The sequence below is a fragment of the Spea bombifrons genome, chromosome 6, assembly GCF_027358695.1.
Source record: "Spea bombifrons isolate aSpeBom1 chromosome 6, aSpeBom1.2.pri, whole genome shotgun sequence".
NCBI lineage: Eukaryota > Metazoa > Chordata > Amphibia > Anura > Pelobatidae > Spea > Spea bombifrons.
In genome coordinates this window covers 27813748-27832097 of record NC_071092.1, presented here as the reverse complement: position 1 = coordinate 27832097, position 18350 = coordinate 27813748, and the positions used below count along the sequence as shown (strand labels likewise).

The 18350-nt window shown below is 42.0% G+C and overlaps 1 protein-coding gene across 1 annotated transcript; it reads left to right on the top strand.

The window, feature by feature from the left end:
• Positions 1-1515: 1515 nt before the first annotated feature.
• On the top strand, positions 1516-17100 carry WDR47 (WD repeat domain 47). Its single transcript, XM_053469777.1, has 15 exons — positions 1516-1690; positions 3854-4024; positions 6387-6466; positions 6909-6993; positions 7942-8744; positions 11425-11551; positions 11671-11849; positions 12046-12306; positions 12565-12625; positions 13418-13578; positions 13793-13962; positions 14225-14395; positions 14821-14952; positions 15098-15316; positions 15758-17100. Exons 2-15 carry the CDS (start codon positions 3863-3865, stop codon positions 15898-15900), a joined length of 2754 nt encoding a protein of 917 aa, XP_053325752.1. The 5' UTR covers positions 1516-1690; positions 3854-3862; the 3' UTR covers positions 15901-17100.
• Positions 17101-18350: the final 1250 nt, after the last annotated feature.

The window sequence follows — 18350 nt, the reverse complement described above, 5'->3', positions numbered from 1 at the left end:
GGTTTACACTTTCACAAGCATTCAGTGCACACATAGTTTTGTAACAGAATTTTTTTTCACAACATAAGATTTCTGGTCACACCAACTACTAAAATTAGAGGGAATTGTATAGAAGTACTTAAAGTATGCTTTGGTTGCCTCATTTTTAATGTAGATATACAGAGAAATGGGTACAAACGTTCCATGTTACTGGGATGTGTCAAGGAAACCAGGGGTCTTTAACATGATCCTAGGCCACCTTGATGATGTCCTTCCCAGGCCCTTTGGAAACGATTCTATGAGGCAGAAGCATTGTGGGAAGCAGCGCACAAGGTAATATAGCTCCATAGAATTACTTTGACGTTAGCTTTTCCTATCCAAGTCTTTATGTGGTCCAGAACAATTGTTAAAAAAGGCAGGTAACTTTGAAATTTGAATTAGGCATCTGAACAAATAATCTGAAGAGAGGTAGATTATTGCATGGCATCAAGGTGGACATGGGAGGATTGACTGCTCCATCTGGAAGAGGGCAACCAATGACAGGGGTGCCTACTCTACCCATGTTAGCCTATAGTGATGAGCAACCAATCCAAGAAGTGCCTGCTTTCTCCGTGCTCTACAATGGGGATCACCCCAACCTTATAGTATGTGGCCATCCAATGCTGATTCTGGGAAGCTTCTTCTCTAGCTGGGCATCAGCGCTCCCATCATGCTTCCTCTATCCAGCCTCTGCTCCATGACGCCTCCTTACATTTGGATGTCTTTAGTCACTAAGACAAAATAACCATCTGAAAGCCAAATTGTCCGGTTTTATTAAAGTCATCTGTAATGGTTTGTGCAAGAGAAAAATATTACAAAGATTGTGTAGCCCACCAGATACAGTTTGAATAAGTTTCTGAGAAATCATTTGAATAGATTCCAAGAAGAATGTGTCATAATAAGTGTTCAATTGAAAGCTGGGATTCCTTTTTTATTCTTTGGATCTGGAGAATAACAATGGAGGATGGTCTTATTTTTGGAGTTATTCTTGGCAATAATGCCTACTTACCTCCTACCTCTACTAGTCAGAGGGGATCTCATTCAGTTCCGATGGGTGACATCCTCAATTTACCACGAAGATCTCAGTTATCACATGAGCGCTCTCATAACAAAGCAGCTATAAGTATAGGCTGAAGAAGAAACAAGAATAAAGTGATGATGGAACACAGCCTTGGATCTACCTTCTTATAGAAGAAGAGGCATACTACAGTTGCCCTGGATACCCATATTATACCCATAATATGTCGTCCCCGGTCATTACTATGTTAATGTTTGCGTTTCTAATTAAGTGAATATGTCCTTTCACTCTCCCTCTCGCAGCCAGCTCTCCCATCTTCTATTCTTTCCTCTCTGTACCTCTCCTTTCCTTCATGCTTCCCATACACCCTTTCCTCCATCATTACGTTTCGACCGGCAAATCGCAGGGCAGCTTTACATGCGGGGGTCCTCAAATCGCGGCTTCCGATTGGTCGCCTGCGAATCCGCTTGACAACCGCAGCCCGTGAGAGACAGAGAAACACAGACGGAGCGGCTCGGCCTGGGGACCGGGATACGGAGCTTGCGGGGAACACGCATCTCAGGGGGGACCGGAAAAAGAAACGCACAGGGAGTGAACACGGACCGGGCGTCACCAGCCGGGGCTCGGGATTACCGGACCGGCGGAAAATACTAGGTACCATAGGAGGCAGTCCGATATTGTGTGCTGGGCGTCGCTTTACATCTATATATGGAGCACCTATATGATAAATCCTTTAGTGTATGTGTTATGGCTTTAACACTTACCCCCTTAATAAAACACATATATCTATATATATCATTCTATGACTCCTATATATATATATATATATATATATATATATATATATATATATATATATATATATATATATATATATATATATGCCATATGCATGTACATCATCATTTCCTTACTAGCCTGGTGATAGATAAATAATAATTGAATTAATCTTGGAATGAAAATGTTTCATGTTTTTCTGTGTTCGCTATGAGCCTATACGGCATTATTCTCTTTCTAGCTAACCCTAGTCCTTTGGTATATTATTTGACATTTTAATGTCAGTATATGCTTTCAGTTTATTTCGCTTGCGTATATGTTGAATGGCTGCCTGTGCCTGTTGGCGTAATAACACACGTGCCAGACACACCGGTGTCTGAATGGACGCAGGGAGTGTCCAGGCTGCTAAATAAAGAGCCCCTCATCTCTTGTTCTGATGCAGAAGGACGAGGGCCTGTTTGCCAGAAAGCGAGACCGCCTCTACGGTGGCTGTAGTGGGGGAGCAGCAGCTGAGGCCTGAGTCATCCTGCCCACCCGCCGCAGCTTCCTTATTCCTCCAAAGTGACACAAAAGACAGCGGCGCCGCTCACCCGCTACACCCGCCACCCATTGTGCCCCCCTACTACGGAGAGGCAGCGTGAATTATTTATGCCACCATCTACAAAGCAGCCAGCGATTCTGTGTTGAAAACAGATAATAATAAAATGATTCCATTAACAGCGCCGTTGAACGTATTCTCTACCGGAAGGTTGGCTCGTCGTGGGGTTTCTGGTATAGATCTGCGTTGAATGAACGGTTTGATAGACGAGCCAAGGGTACGCGGCGGTCTTGTATTTAAGACTGAATTTTAAGTGTGTATAATATCCTTTTCCGGCTGTTTTGTTCCTGATATGTATCTAACACATACCTCAGCACTGTGCCAACGATACACTGTGTGGTTTCCTAGCAACCTAACCATATCACAATCTGTCTTCATCTTCACCTACAGTCAGACGATCTGCTGATTTGTATATTTCATATATTGAGAATACGCCGGTATTTTTCCCGATCGTGATTAACTTATACAGAGTTTATGAGGCTCTTTTTCATGTAAAATCTAAATCGGTTTTTATCCCAGCTTTCAGTCTGTTGCGTTTGATGCATATTATCATTTATGTGCATAGTTCACACAAACAACCCAAGAAGCGGTCTTTCTTTTCTCTTTAACAAATGATGTCATGCTTCGTACATGCATTTTTATTTTTGAATGTAGTCGTAAGAGCCTTGTAATAATTGTGTCGGATTGGGGTGTTAGTATATGAGCCGGGTATCATATTACCAAGAGAAATGTTTCAGTCTGTTGGTGAATGTTCGGAATTCCAAAATGGACTGTTCAAATACTGCATTCCTGTGCATCGGTGATGAAATAGACGCTTATTGAAAGTTAAGCAGTGAATATCCCTTTACGCCTCTGCAATAGAGCAACAAGATCTCTTTCTCTCTCTCTCTTGCCGTGGTACTTATGTCATGCGTTCAGCGCTATTAATTACTGTCATGTTTTTTATACGAGTATCTGGAGTTGCTACTTTCTTTATTGACGCCCAAGGTGCAGACGCTTTGTAAACTCTCTGTGAGAGGCAGTGGTAGGGTGTGTTCTAGGATTTCGGCGTTCAGCATAATGCTTCAGGTTTCCTTTCAAGTGATTGTTGGTTGGCGTGTCCAAGCAGCAGCCCGGGGACTTAAATAAACTTAATCATATGGAACAGGGTTGCTTCTTCAACTGCTTCATGGAAACAAAATGCCCATTTTCCTCCAGATATTATCCTAATTGATGGGTCTGGCGTACCTTTCAGACACATCACTTAGCCTCTTCTCTTTATACCACTTCTGCTTCCCTAAATAGATCCTTGTATGGGTTTTCCACGCAGGTTTGTTGGTCACCATGTTGTCCGGATTGATGAATGCATTATAAGTTGTTTTAAATGCTAGCTCCTAAACTATTAAACCAGTAATACAAATACTTGAGATTTGTCTTTTTAATCTTTGTTTCTCCCCTTGAAGATCGTCACGATGACAGCCGAGGAGACAATCAACGTGAAAGAAGCAGAGATCACAAAGCTGATTCTGGACTTCCTCAATGGCAAGAAGCTGCACATCAGTATGCTGGCCCTAGAGAAAGAGAGCGGGGTGATAAACGGCCTATTCTCCGACGACATGCTTTTCCTCAGGCAAGTACCAGTTCGCAATGTCCATACCTTTTACACCATAGATCTTAACGTGGCTGGGCTATGGATTTTTTTTCTCACCCTTAAGAAAATGATTAAGCAATCTCTACTTCTACGAAAATAAAGTCCGCACCGTCGTTATCTTAATCATTTGAGAGAAAAAAAATCCACGTAACTTATCTTACTGCAGATCACTGCCTTCTTCCTCTCTAACAGTATGGGATCAGGCAGTGTCCATACACACACTCCATCGGATCAATCAGTGAGGATTATCAGTGAGGATATGTAATGTAAAAGTAGTTTACTAAGATGTACTTGTGGTCCCAATTTATGTAATGACCTATTAACTAGTCACTTTAAGGTTTAAAGCAATTATTATTAAGTTTAAATGCTAAATATTGGTGTTTTGAGGTAGGCTTTGCACGTATAGCAACCATCAGAGCGAGTTCCACATATCAGTTAGCTTTCTGCTGGTTTGCATCATTGGGAACGTAGTCTCTAGAATGCCCCAACTTTTTCCAGAAATAATTATTCTATCGTTCATAATTTTGCCAGGAACATATAATTGCCATGTGACACAAAAGCAAAAAATTATGGTTTTGTTACCATAGAAACCGGAAAAAGTCTCTAAAACGTTTTGTGTGATTTAAGATCTGCTAAGGTTTATTTGCCTAACATGATACAAAGCGCTCTGATATTTTTGCGTAAAAGATCGGAATGCCTTTAAATATAATAAAAGCCTTTAAATCTAATACGGTCTAAGTAAATGACAGCCGCAGGAGTTTTTACTGGAACTGACCCTCATTCTTTTCCAAATACAACTCGTGTAGAACAAACATTTTACCAGTTGGTTAATGGATCTGATTTTCCCAACATCTTCAAATGCAGAAGTCAGTCAGTCAGTTTTGCCCCCCGCCAGAAGCAGGAGGTGGGCTTAGGTATTACTGCATTTACTATTTCATCATTGTTGTGTGTGAGACTTATTTGTCTCTTTTTGTATCGTGTATGTTAGTTGCATCACATAATAAATGTATTATATGGAGCCGTCTGCCTGCTGTACAGCACTGCTTAATGTTTTCTCTTTATAAATCTGTTCATTCTGTTGATATTCTCTACTTCTTACAGTGAAAGCGCATCCAATATGAGTGATACAGATAATTTTATGCCTTTGTCCATCTGTGTATAATTTGTGCCGTCTGCATAAGACAATCATACTGCTCATGGAGAACCTGAATATTTTATTACAAGTGATGTTACACTTTATTACTTAGTGCAGCACGTTTACTTCTCGTTGAGTGGCGGATATATTTAGGTTAGATATTCTCGTTTTCTAGGGATGTCGTACGCGTGACAAATAGAGAAATCCTCAAATCGACTTCCCTAAATTGGCAGCCAGGTTTGCTTTGTGAACGCAGAATGCTTCATGCGGTGTCGATGCCATCAAGGGAGCAATTGTCTGCTTTCTGTCTGATTTTAACATATAAGACAGCTTTTTTCTCTCTCCTATTCTGCACATAAATACCTTATGTGTCTCTAGTAAGTTGGTATTACTGTGATTGCCAGATCCCTTTTATACATTATATACATCTTTCCGTAAGTATGAATTGGACCAGGTTTGAGTGCCAGATTGGCTGGGTGTTACCATCCCCCCATAGCATTCTTTGCCAGAACAGACTGGATTGTGGGAGAATTGAGTTATGTGTTTTTAATGGTGTCACTTTTGGTAGTATTGAAGCCTGACAGTCCCACTAAAGAAAAATGCATATTAATTACTCTATGCATTTTTCAAAAGCCAATAAGGACTCGCCTGAGTTAGACGCTGCAGCCCTTGGACTGCCATCTCGACACTGATCAGCTGTTTGCTGCCGCTGACTGGAGTGCGCCCATTGAAATTTATGGGATCACTTTCTGTGGGTGCACCCAGATCCCCCCCCGTGCGCGGTGTGCGCTGTACTAGAGCTGGAACAGACTAGAGGCGAGTATATTACGTACATATGGCTGACCACATCTCCAATATGGCACGTAGTATGGGGTGTGGAAAGAGGGAAATGCATATGGGTGATTCTGCATAATTCCCCCCCCCCGCCTCCATGCATTTGAAAGGGCGACATCATGGGCGTTTACAGAGACCACTCAGCTATCGTATGCATTAAAGTGCTTATGGTGGCAAGGCTTATTTAGACCTGGAGAAGTGGAAGAAAATACATTGCTCCTGTCTATGGCACTCAAAGGGTTAACCAAGCATATTTTAGGCGATTCAGTCTCCTTTCCATGTGATCTTCCTGAAAAAGCAGTAAAGTGCTCCAAAGCTGGCCGCATGTGTAATCTGATTTATGTGTAATCTGTGCTTGTGTTTTAATTTTAGGCAGCTGATCCTAGATGGACAGTGGGACGAAGTCCTTCAGTTTATCCAGCCTTTGGAATGTATGGACAAATTCGACAGAAAAAGGTACTGCCCTATTGAGACGTATGTTTTACAGGATTAGCAAATATGAAGATTATGTTTAGGGGTTGGTTAAATATATGCGTAAATCCCGCTAAATGCTGTGCTTTTGGGATTCTTCATTGACCTGTTTTATCTGATAGCAGAACGAGGGCAGGGGCTGGGATTATCCTCAACTCATCCGTGTATTTTCTATTCACTGACCAGGATTCAAACTCCAGCTAATTTATGATTAGATGAAAAGTTTCTGATATTCACCTTTTTCCCCTATTTCATTCTTCTAACAGTCATTTTTTTTTCTTTCTTGCAATAAAAGGCAGAGCAGTCACGTCTCAGAAGTTTTATATTCTCTTTAGAATATCTCACAATATGCAGTTGCTGTCCTGCACCCGCTGTTGTGCGGTTAGGTGCAAACTCGGCATTTATTTGCAGTGTTGTTTTTGCACAGGTTTCGGTATATTATACTGAAGCAGAAGTTTTTGGAGGCGCTGTGTGTGAATAATGCAATGTCAGCAGAAGAGGAGCCGCAGCACGTAAGTTCCAAAATTACCGCTTTGTCCAGCAAGCAGTGTTTGTCCAGGAAATGGCCCTTTGGGACTCGTGTTATTCCATTTCTTCATACTGGTTAAAAGTTTCCTACTGGAAATGTTAAATCCGTTAATATGACACTTTACAAAATACGGAAATATATAAAAAAAAAAAAATGTAAAGTGATTTCTAAGCTGCTCAGATCCATCTCTCAGCGGTACAGAAATCTATTAATATCCCATATTTTGTGAGTTGATTTCATGTACTATTTTTATATTGCTGAAGATGAAATTTTCCAGTATGTTTTCACCGAACGTTTCCCTGGAGACCCTCGGATATACTCCAGTCTATTGACTGTGTCTTGTTTCTTTTGTTTGTTTAATCCCCCTTTCTTCCAGTCTCTCTCACCCTCTCCTCTCCTACTATGGCTGACATAAGCACAGAAATGTTTACACATCTACCACTTATATCAGTAGACCAGTCATGTAACACAAAATCCTGAGCGCCCCCCAAATGATGTTCAGGGGGCCACTTGTCATGTATGTATCCTGTTTTGGATCTAAATATATTGGAGCACATGACTGCAATGTTGCTCAAAATATAAGATAGCAGGACATTAACAAATACTCTACATTTGCTCAATGATCCACAACAGGAGCTTAGGGCCAATTTCTAAGACCTGCCCTCCACTACAGGGGCCCAAGTGATTTAAAGGGTATTGTGTACAGGCCCTGGAAGCAAGCCTCCACATTTCTCTCCTGTTGCTGAACTCGGGAAGGACTTGGGGAGTTAGACGCTTATCTGCACAATGTTTTTGCCTGATATTTCATTTATCTGACATCTGACATTGTATTGTAAATAGTATATTAGGTGAAATCAATGAAGTACGTTAGGAAAACCGATGATAATTAGTAAATATTTATTTTAACGACTGTGTATTTCCTTCGTTACAGCTTGAGTTTACAATGCAGGAAGCTGTGAAGTGCCTCCACAGCTTGGAAGAGTACTGCTCCTCCAAGGAGGATTACAGCAAATTGTGTCTCTTGCTCACTCTTCCACGGCTCACCAACCACGCAGAGTTCAAGGACTGGAACCCCAGCACGGCTCGGGTGCACTGCTTTGAGGAGGCCTGTGTCATGGTGGCGGAATTCATCCCGGCTGACCGGAAGCTGAGCGAGGCCGGTTTCAAAGCCAGTAACAACCGCCTGTTCCAACTCATCATGAAGGGTTTGCTGTATGAATGCTGCGTGGAGTTCTGCCAGAGCAAGGCCACTGGGGAAGAGATCACAGAAAGTGAGGTCCTCCTAGGAATAGACCTTCTCTGCGGCAATGGTTGTGATGACTTAGATTTGAGTCTACTTTCTTGGCTCCAGAACTTGCCTCCCAGTGTTTTTTCCTGTGCTTTTGAGCAGAAAACACTGAATATCCATGTGGACAAGTTGATGAAACCCAGCAAGGCTGCTTATGCAGACCTCCTAACTCCACTCATTAGTAAGCTATCTCCGTACCCTTCCTCGCCTATGAGACGACCACAGTCTGCTGATGCCTACATGTCACGCTCTCTCAATCCAGCCCTTGATGGCCTGACATGCGGGCTGAGTGGTCATGATAAAAGATCGGCTGACCCAGGAAGCAAGACGTCTTCCATGTCCCACTCCTTTGCCAACTTTCACTACCCTGGTGTACAAAGCCTTAGTCGCAGTCTGATGATGGAAAGCTCTGACTGTCACAGTATCTATGAAGAGTCTTCAGAAAGGTAGGACTCCAAACTTCTGGCTTCTATGGATTTTGGCCGAACGCAATATGATATAGCAATTCCTTTACTAGGGATAAAGTCTGATTCTTGGAGTTGTTATGCCCTTCTTTAAAATGTCTAAAACACAAAATGCATGTATCTAAACAAACATTTGTCGTGAATTCCAAAATCTGTACGTTCCAGCTGGGTGCAAATAGCAGAGAATTCCAGTCATCAGCACAGTGCTTCAGCTGAATGTTTCCTACTCCGTACCATATGTTATGACATTTTTTTGTGCAAAGTCTTTCTAGGGCTGTAAAGGGTACGCCATACCATGATACCATGCAGAATGCTATAGGGCAGGGGCGTCCAAGTTTTTTCTGCAGTGGGCCACTTTATCAGAATTGTATACGTGCGCGGGCCGCACTAATTTTTCACTGTGAGAAAATATATCCTTTAATAAAATATGCAGATTAAAATAAAGTAAATAACACAACCTTTATTTTTCCTCTCACTGATTTCTGGGCATAGAAAGTTTTGTGACTACGAATTCAGGATTCAGGATAATTAAAAACGAAATAGTTCTATTTATTCTAGGGATGCACCAAAATGGAAATTCTGGACCAAAACATTCACGGTTCAACCGAAAATGACCCCCCACCTTTAAAAATGATAATAAAAACTCAAATTTTTAATAAAAGTAGGTAACATACCACAACTGGACAAAAAAATAGCAATATGACTTGGCATGATAGGAGTGTGATTACTCACACTCCTATCATGCCAAGTCCGCCAGTACATGCTGGTACAGGGTGGCTGTAAGTGATGCGCAGACCCCATACTGCTGGCAGCATCAATACACAAGGGGGCAGCTAGCTAGGTTTCAGCATGTACTGGCTGACTTGGCATGATAGGAGTGTGATTGCTAACAGCAATCACAGTCCCATCATGCCTAGGTTCCAGCACTTACACATCCAACTAGTAAATGCTGGAACCTAGGCATGATGGGACTGTGATTGCTGTTAGCAATCACACTCCTATCATGCCAAGTCAGCCAGTACATGCTGGTACAGGGTGGCTGTAAGTGATGTGCAGACCCCATACTGCTGGCAGCATCAATACACAAGGGGCCAGCTAGCTAGGTTTCAGCATGTACTGGCTGACTTGGCATGATAGGAGTGTGATTGCTAACAGCAATCACAGTCCCATCATGCCTAGGTTCCAGCACTTACACATCCATGCTATCACACACACTCTCATTCATTCACAGATTCATTCCCACATTCACGCATACCGATTCAAACACCCTCCCCACCCCCTTGCCTGCACCGCGGCCTCCCTCTGCCTTCTCTGGTACTGCACAGAGGAAGGAGGACTAGAGCAGAGTCATGTGATGTCACGTGAACTCTGCTGGGTTCCGCTTCCTCTGTGCAGTACAAAAGACCCTCCCACAGGTAAGTAGCAGGGCTCTTGATGTAGCAGGGCTCGAGGTGCGGCCCGCGGGCCGCATTTTGGACGCCCCTGCTATAGGGGAATAGTAGTTTCTAATGATCTGTTCTTCTTCCACAAAGCATGTGGAACTTATTTAGAAGACCAGCTGCCAGAACCCACATAATCTTGGTAATACCTTGGAAATATAGACCTAGATGTCTTATCCCTTACTGTGTACTGTTCTGTCATCAAATCTGGGTCCCTTTCTGACTTTATCCATGAGATTCTGACATTTGCAGCTGAACAGTGTGTCCCATAGCGGGTTTTAAGATCTGGATCCTTCAGTATTCCTAGGCATGGGATCCAGTCTAAAGGCTGTAAGGTACATTCAAGAGTACGGTAAACATTGAGGTAAAACTCAGGTTCTACCTAACCTTTTGTTTCACAATTGCAAGAACCACTCAATAATGGCGTCAGTCCTGCTTCCAAGTTAAAGGGAGACTCCAGCCATTGTATGCACTTTAATGCAGAATCCATCCATATGAGTACCGTATTTGCTCGATTATAAGACGAACCCCCCAAAATTTGATTGTTAATTTGGGAAAGAAAGCCTGAATATAAGACTACCCTATATGAAAAACGTTTTACTGGTAAATATTATTTTTCTCATATTTAGTAAAATCTATGATTGAACAAAATGCATTTCATGTGTTTTATTTCCTTTTATTTGCCACTTGCCATGCTGCAGACTCCCTGGTGTCTTATGGGGGCAGCCGGTGGAAGTCTGCACAATACTGGTAGACAACCTCCGCTGTTGCCCGCTGGGCTTCTATGATGGAGCGCAGAAAGGTCATGTCACGCCAGCGCTTCATCATAGAAGAGCCAGAGAGGAGGATCCAGGTCCCTTGCAGCGCTGCAAGGGATCTGGATTTTAGTCTTGTAGTCGGACCTCTATTTGAGGGCCGATTATAAGACTACCTCGAATATAAGACAGGACATATACACCTTGACTTATATTCGAGGCCGTCTTTTAATCGGCCCTCAAATAGAGGTCCGACTACAAGTACGGTATATATGAATACATTACCCTAAAGATTCTTAATGTACACCGAGTTTAAGTATGTAATCTCTATATGTATAATGCATTTGTTTTTATGAATGCACTGTTTAGGTTTAATTTTATGGATTTTTTTTTGTCATGCTCTTCTGGAAATACATTTACATTGAAGATAATTTACTTTTTATATGTTTGCTTTTCTTGTCCCATTAGGAGTGAAACCCCGCAGGAAAAGGAGATCCCAAGTAGCAGCGAGACCCTGTGTCAGGACGCCAGCCCCAAAAAAGACCAATGTATTGCACCACCGAATGAAGAGCAGAGTAAACCGGAGAGGAACGAGGTCACTTACCCCACTTTCTATATTGTGATCGAATTGAATAAAGATATATATGATTTAAAAAAGGGTGGATGCAGTGCCTGCTTTAGCCCTTATGGTTTCCCCCGATGTTTATTTTACAGCTTCGAGATTCCACAGAACAGTTTGAGGAATATTATCGGCAGAAATTACGCTATCAGCAGCACCTGGAACAGAAAGAACAGCAGAGACAGCTTTACCAACAAATGCTGTTTGAAGGAGGTGTCAACCAGCCAGAGGAGGCAGAGCACCCCCAAAATCTCACCGAACAATTTCTCAGCAGGTAACACTAATAGAGAGACAAATGTGACGTTTTTTGTTACTCTGCCCAAAGGTGGCTGTAATGATAACATAAAAGTGACTCTTTTGCCAACAGCAAAAGGTTTATCAAAAATCTAAATAAATTATTGATTACAGCAAACTATCCTGGGCCAGCTTTGACTTACTTTACTGATTACTCGGACTTGGTTTTCCCTTAGGTCTATTAAGAAGTTAGGAGAGCTCAATGTGGGGATGGATCCCCTTGGAGAAGAAAGTAATGAAATGACCAAACAGCACAACGGCCCTAGAGAAGGCAGCATTGCCGCAACTAATGGGCATTCCCCTCTAGAAACGTCTTCCCTGCACAGGAGAAATCCGCAGCCTGATGGTCAGAGCATTAATACCAGCACCCCTCGGAAACAAGGAGGCAACAGCACCATCCCATTTCCTGAGGAGTCTCCGGTCTTTGGGAGTGGAAAGTATGTGTCAGAGTTTAAAGGAACTTGTATACTGGTAGTTCTGGTATACTGATGGTATTATAGCTGCTGTTGGATTGAAATTGACAGGTCTACCTGGTCAGCTGGAAGCCAGGCTGGGGGTAATTTTCTGAATACTGAGTTTTAGGTGAGATGGGGCATTTAAAAATAACGATGTATTATGAATGACTAACCCAGCCAAGTTTTCCTACAAAAGGTTCTAGGTTACTGTTTTTTTAATGTACTTTTTTTTTTACTTAGTGCAAAGAAAGAACCAACATTTGAAGATCCAGTGGGTGCTGGAGCCAGGAAAAGCTCTGAGGTGAGACATGTTGGAAATACCCGATTTCCCATATGCTCCATCTTGACCTAATTTTCATTATTATTTCTCGTTGTTAACACATTCCACCCCTTAGAGCCAAATTGAAAAATCGCAGTAGCTTTACAAAAGAGCTACGAGAAGAAGGGTGTGTGTTTAGGGCAAATGAAATAGTAATTATTAATAACCATAATTTATAATGAAATAGCAATGCAACAGAAAGCACAAGAAAGCAGAATGTGGAGTTCTGGGTAAATGTAAAATCATTCTTCCAGAAGTGATTGGTTAATAGTGATACAAAAAAAATACCTTTAGTTTAGTTGAGTTTTCACATTTTCCCTCTGTTCCGCATTTAGCACAATCTAAATTGCCTCCTCCATTCTTCAACTTCAGTGTGACTTTCTCAATAGGCTCTCATCAATACTAAATCATTTCCCTAAACTTTTCACCTTTCTTCACTCTGTACCCAGTCCTCGACTTCCTTTTTTCATTCTGCACCCTCCTTTCTTCATCATTAGTCATTTCAACACTTAGAAGTTCTCTTCTCTTTCTGGTATGTCGTCTGTCCCACTCAATGTCCTTCATTTCAACCAATCATGTTCTCCTTGCCTGATTTGCTTCTGTGTTAGATCCCTTTTCACTCATCCTTTATTTATAGAAGCATTGCTTGCACACTTTCCAACATTTGACAATCAATACATGACCTTAGTTTTGCCTTCATGATCCTTCTTTCTCTACTTGCCTAGATGCATATTACAGACAATCTTTTCTAATTATGTTTGGTTAATATTGCAGGACGGTTGCAAACAGAAACAGCAGTTTACCTGCCTCACTACCCTTGAAGACACACAAGCAGTTCGGGCTGTGGCCTTCCATCCCAGTGGGTCGCTCTATGCTGTTGGCTCCAACTCCAAAACCTTGAGAGTCTGTGCCTATCCAGATGTTTTAGATCCCAGGTAAGGGGAATTGCTCCAAGATAGGGGATACCGAGTTATAGCGACCTAGCACTTAATTGGCAATTATATACCTTACTCTTTGTAAAGTATGCGCTCAAAAAAAATAGAACGCCCTACCTGGGGAAATCGCAAATGCAGAAACTGCACCGATACCGATGAAATTATAAATACAATTACAGATGTTTACACCTCACATGGTTATGTTTTCTTGTAGTCCTACAAACAGCCCTGTGCAGCCCGTTGTTCGGTTCAAGAGGAACAAGCATCACAAAGGATCGATCTATTGTGTGGCTTGGAGCCCATGCGGCCAGCTGCTTGCCACAGGCTCCAATGACAAATATGTTAAAGTGTTACCGTTCAATGCCGAGACCTGCAATGCAACCGGTAAGTGCCGGATTCTGTTATGTTGATGTACACAACCGTGAACACCATTATATGATGTGTTAGAGAAAGTTCTGTAAACTATTAGTACGCACAAAGCCGTCATCAACCAGTAACAATAACTGGTTGATTTCTATAGTATTAAAACCACTTTTCTACCAGAAACACTTATTCATTCGTAGTTGTATATTACCCAAACAGATGAGTTCAATGGCAAAGTCGGATTTGTTATATAACTGCAAAATATGTTATGGTATTTTGTCAGGCCCGGACCTGGAGTTCAGCATGCACGATGGCACCATAAGAGACTTGGCGTTCATGGAAGGTCCAGAGAGTGGAGGTGCCATATTAATCAGTGCTGGTGCCGGAGACTGTAACATCTATACAACCGACTGCCAGCGTGGTCAGGGTCTTCACGCACTTAGTGGGCACACAGGTAAGAGCTCTGCCAGCGTGGTCAGGGTCTTCACGCACTTCACGAACTGTGCCACCTGACAAGGTCTTCTTTGCACCGATGCCACTATAAAGTCTCCCAGGCTTGCTCTTGTTCTAATATTACCTTAAAGACATTTTATTTGTATTGTGTAGAGAAGCAATCTAGAATTCCAGGCTTTGGGACCCTCTGTATCTGTGCCAGAAAACAAATGGTTTGGTAAATGTTTAGGTAAGATGTACCCGCTCACACTAGATGTCCAAAACTGTGGTCCGTTTCCAGGCCTTTTTTGTGTTCTATTACAGTTTGTCCCAAACCCAGTTTGTGTTGATATGTTTCTTATGTTCCATAAATAAATTCTTGCCTTCACTCTGCCAAATGCCAGCTTTTCCCCATTAACTTTACAATATATGTTGTTTTTCCTACAGGGCATATCTTGGCACTTTACACGTGGAGTGGCTGGATGATTGCGTCAGGATCGCAGGACAAGACCGTGCGATTTTGGGACTTGCGTGTTCCTAGCTGTGTGCGGGTGATCGGAACCACATTTCATGGCACTGGTGAGTTCAGAGAAGGAATCTAGTTTGTATTGTTAGATCTGGTCCTAAAACAATAGGTTTGTGAACAACTGCCAAACGTGCATGAAATAATACAGACCACCTGCCGCTAGTGAAAATGTGTCTTTAAACTGGGTTTTTAATGCAGGCAGTGCCGTGGCCTCTGTAGCTGTGGATCCCAGCGGTCGGCTACTTGCCACAGGCCAGGAAGACTCCAGTTGTATGCTGTATGATATCAGAGGAGGCCGCATGGTACAGAGCTATCACCCCCACTCCAGCGATGTGCGTTCAGTCCGCTTCTCTCCCGGAGCTCATTACTTACTCACTGGTTCATATGATATGAAGATCAAAGTTACTGACTTGCAAGGTAACCCCTTATTTACTGCACCAAATGCTCAGTCGTATTTCCACTTTGATTTAAAGGGGCAAGGATTGATTCACGTTGCCAAAAAGCTATTCTAGATAACGTAGGCATACATGATACCAAATACGTATAAGGTGGGTGGCTTTTGTTAGAAACTGTAGATACCTACCCCTCAAAGAAACACAAGTGTGTCCTATACTATCATGGTAGTCCCCAAAGCAGAACAATATAAACAGCCTTGGTTAAATAACAGTCTAAACGGGCTACAAAAGTGGTAGTCGAAGGGCACAAAAAAATGTCAGTCCAGCCATGCTGAGCTTCCAGTGCTTAATGGTTTATAGAGGAAGATTTGCCTGTCTCCTGGTTAGTAAGTGTCTCCACTGTGTGGGCTATGAAACAGTCTGCTATGTTAACATTCTCATGTTTGTTCTTTATTTCTTTAAGGAGACCTCACTAAGCCACTTCCAATCATTGAAGTAGGCGAGCACAAGGACAAGGTGATCCAGTGCAGATGGCACACGCAAGATCTGTCCTTCCTTTCTTCTTCTGCAGATAGAACTGTATCACTTTGGACCTACAATGTGTAGCCTGGAACTTTACTTGGGCCACGCAGGCGTTCTGCAAGAGGCTAGTTTTGGTATTTCCCATAAGGCTGCTGTGGCTGTGATGCTTTGGATTAACCCCCGTACTCCCTGACAGCAGTGCAACTCAATCACTTGGCAGCCTCCATACTTCAACTACAGCATGCAGTTGTGGAAATCCAAAGTTGGTTGTTCATAGTGACTGTGCTTTGTAACATATGAATCAAAGAGGTTGCAAGTGGTTGAAATCTCTAGCTGGCCTGTCTATTCTAGTTTCCGCATCATTAGGAAATATAACAAGCGATGAGGAAAAAGGGGCAGGCGGCAGAAACCCCAGAGGGGCATTAATTGTGAATCTCGAGATGAAAAAGCACCATAAATCAAAGCTCTCACTGCTAGATTATTTTAGATTTTGTATTTTATGAATCCATTTCTTTTTAAGCTGCACAAACCACAGGATAAAAGTTTGTATGCTGACCCCACATGGACACGGAGGAAGATGTATACATTGGCAAACTAACAAGTCCCAAATGCTATTGACAAGTTTGTAGGTCTTTCAGTGTACATTTAGGATGGATGTGTAGAATATAAATTGTATATACATTGTGGTATCATAGACTTCCCCACATCTGCAGATGAATGATGGCACTTCTAATGATTAATTTGCATGTTGGGCCAGGTCAGTTGGTGGAGCGCCTGAATATAAAATCCACCTTTTTGGTGTTAATGTTATATTAGTAATTTTCGCTAGCATGAAGTATGCAGAGGTCTCTGTGCGCTGCTTACTGTAAATACATAGGTCTGATTCACTTTACTGAACTTTTTCAGTTTGGTCTCCTGCATTGCCATCCCGTGGCAATCGAGGGGTTAATAGGAGCCACATTAATCGCTGGAAGGCGAAGTTTATGTCGTTTGCCGTTTTGTGTAATCACAATCTTATGTGTGTCCACCCCACGAAATTCGTTACGCCGCTACAATTGCACACTATGCTCCACCTGCACCCCTCTCGCTGAATCACTTCACAGTGCGGAACTCCTGCTGTACATGTGTGCACTTACCGTGTGTGATGTTACGTGTATTTATTTATATCAGTTTTTCCTAGGCTTACAAGAGGATGTTTTAAAAAGGGGCAAAAAAGGCGAAATCTGCGGTATATTTTGCATTGCAGATCCCTTCCCGAAATGAACAGACACTAATAAAATAAAATCCCGCTGTGAAATTATCACCAACTTCACTTATTCTCATTATGCAGGACAGAGGCCTGGTTATTACTATACATGTATGGTAAGAGGGACACACGGCATCGTCAGACAATGTAGTGCATCTTGCCCTTTTAGTGTTGTGTGTTTGTAATAAATCAAAGCCATTTTTGCTAAGCTGAAGGCCCATCAGTCTGGTGCAGGTCGCCATCTTTGTATGAACCCCACCTTACCTGCTCCATCTGTACCAATAGTCCACGTGGCTGATCCTGTCCCCATCTAAAGCTTCACAATATTGACGCTCTACAGTAAGAACCGGACAATAATCTTCAATGCTATCCTATAGTACCGTGTGCCCATATTCATCAAAGCGGGTAAAACGCTGCTAGAATTCCACAATGCTTCCTAAATTCTAGTTTAATAAACACTACTAAAACCCGTCCAGTGCTGGAGCCGGTCTGTCCATTTCACGGAGATATAACAAGAACTCCACTTAGAGATTGCAATCAAAATTCCCGCATGGCGCTTCGAATTATGCATGGGAGTTATTTTGTGTCTCCTCGCGATGTCGAAGCTGGATATTAATATCTTGCACTTTTATTTCTATTTATTTTTGTGTTCTAATTGTTACAACAAGAGTTGTCAAGCTGTATCCACTAACCTAGAAATGCTAATCCTTTTCCAGAATGTTCTGTTCATACTGTATATTTTTTTATTTTTGTTAACTTAAAACCTAAATATGCTTTTGGAAAAAAATATTTATTTGATATGAAGTTGAAATATTATTTTTTGTTCTTTTAACATACAAAATTCTCTGTCCATTGTATGCAGATATTTTTACCTATCGTTTATAGTGAACATGTTATTATGAAAAGTGTAACTGTGCAACGATATGAATAAAGTCATCCAATATTCATTTATTCAGTTGCGTGAGTGATGGGCAGACTATAATAAATATATATATTATGAATATTACACTCTGGCACCACTTCACTATAGAGTGTTTGGATCTGGTGATCAATGACAAATGTTGGAAAGCGACACCATCTTTCTTGTTCTCTGGGGGGATCTAAAAACTTAAAGGGACTCCAGCCATCGAATGCATTTGATAGATGAATGGTACCATTAGATTTTCACTTTCTTCCTCTTCAAATGCATGGAGTGATTCTAAAGCGGAACTCCTGGGGCGGGGGGAGCTGCAGCTTCTCCTAAGGATAAAATTTTTTTTTGCTTATTAAAGACATACGGTACTTTGTT

What these genes read in the sequence shown, in the direction of transcription:
- WDR47 (XM_053469777.1), top strand. Translation starts at nt 3,863, where the DNA reads ATGACAGCCGAGGAGACAATCAACGTGAAAGAAGCAGAGATCACAAAG. An exon ending in CGAGACCTGCAATGCAACCG is followed by an intron (nt 13,963 to 14,224) that starts GTAAGTGCCGGA and finishes GTATTTTGTCAG; the next exon opens with GCCCGGACCTGGAGTTCAGC. An exon ending in CAAAGTTACTGACTTGCAAG is followed by an intron (nt 15,317 to 15,757) that starts GTAACCCCTTAT and finishes TATTTCTTTAAG; the next exon opens with GAGACCTCACTAAGCCACTT.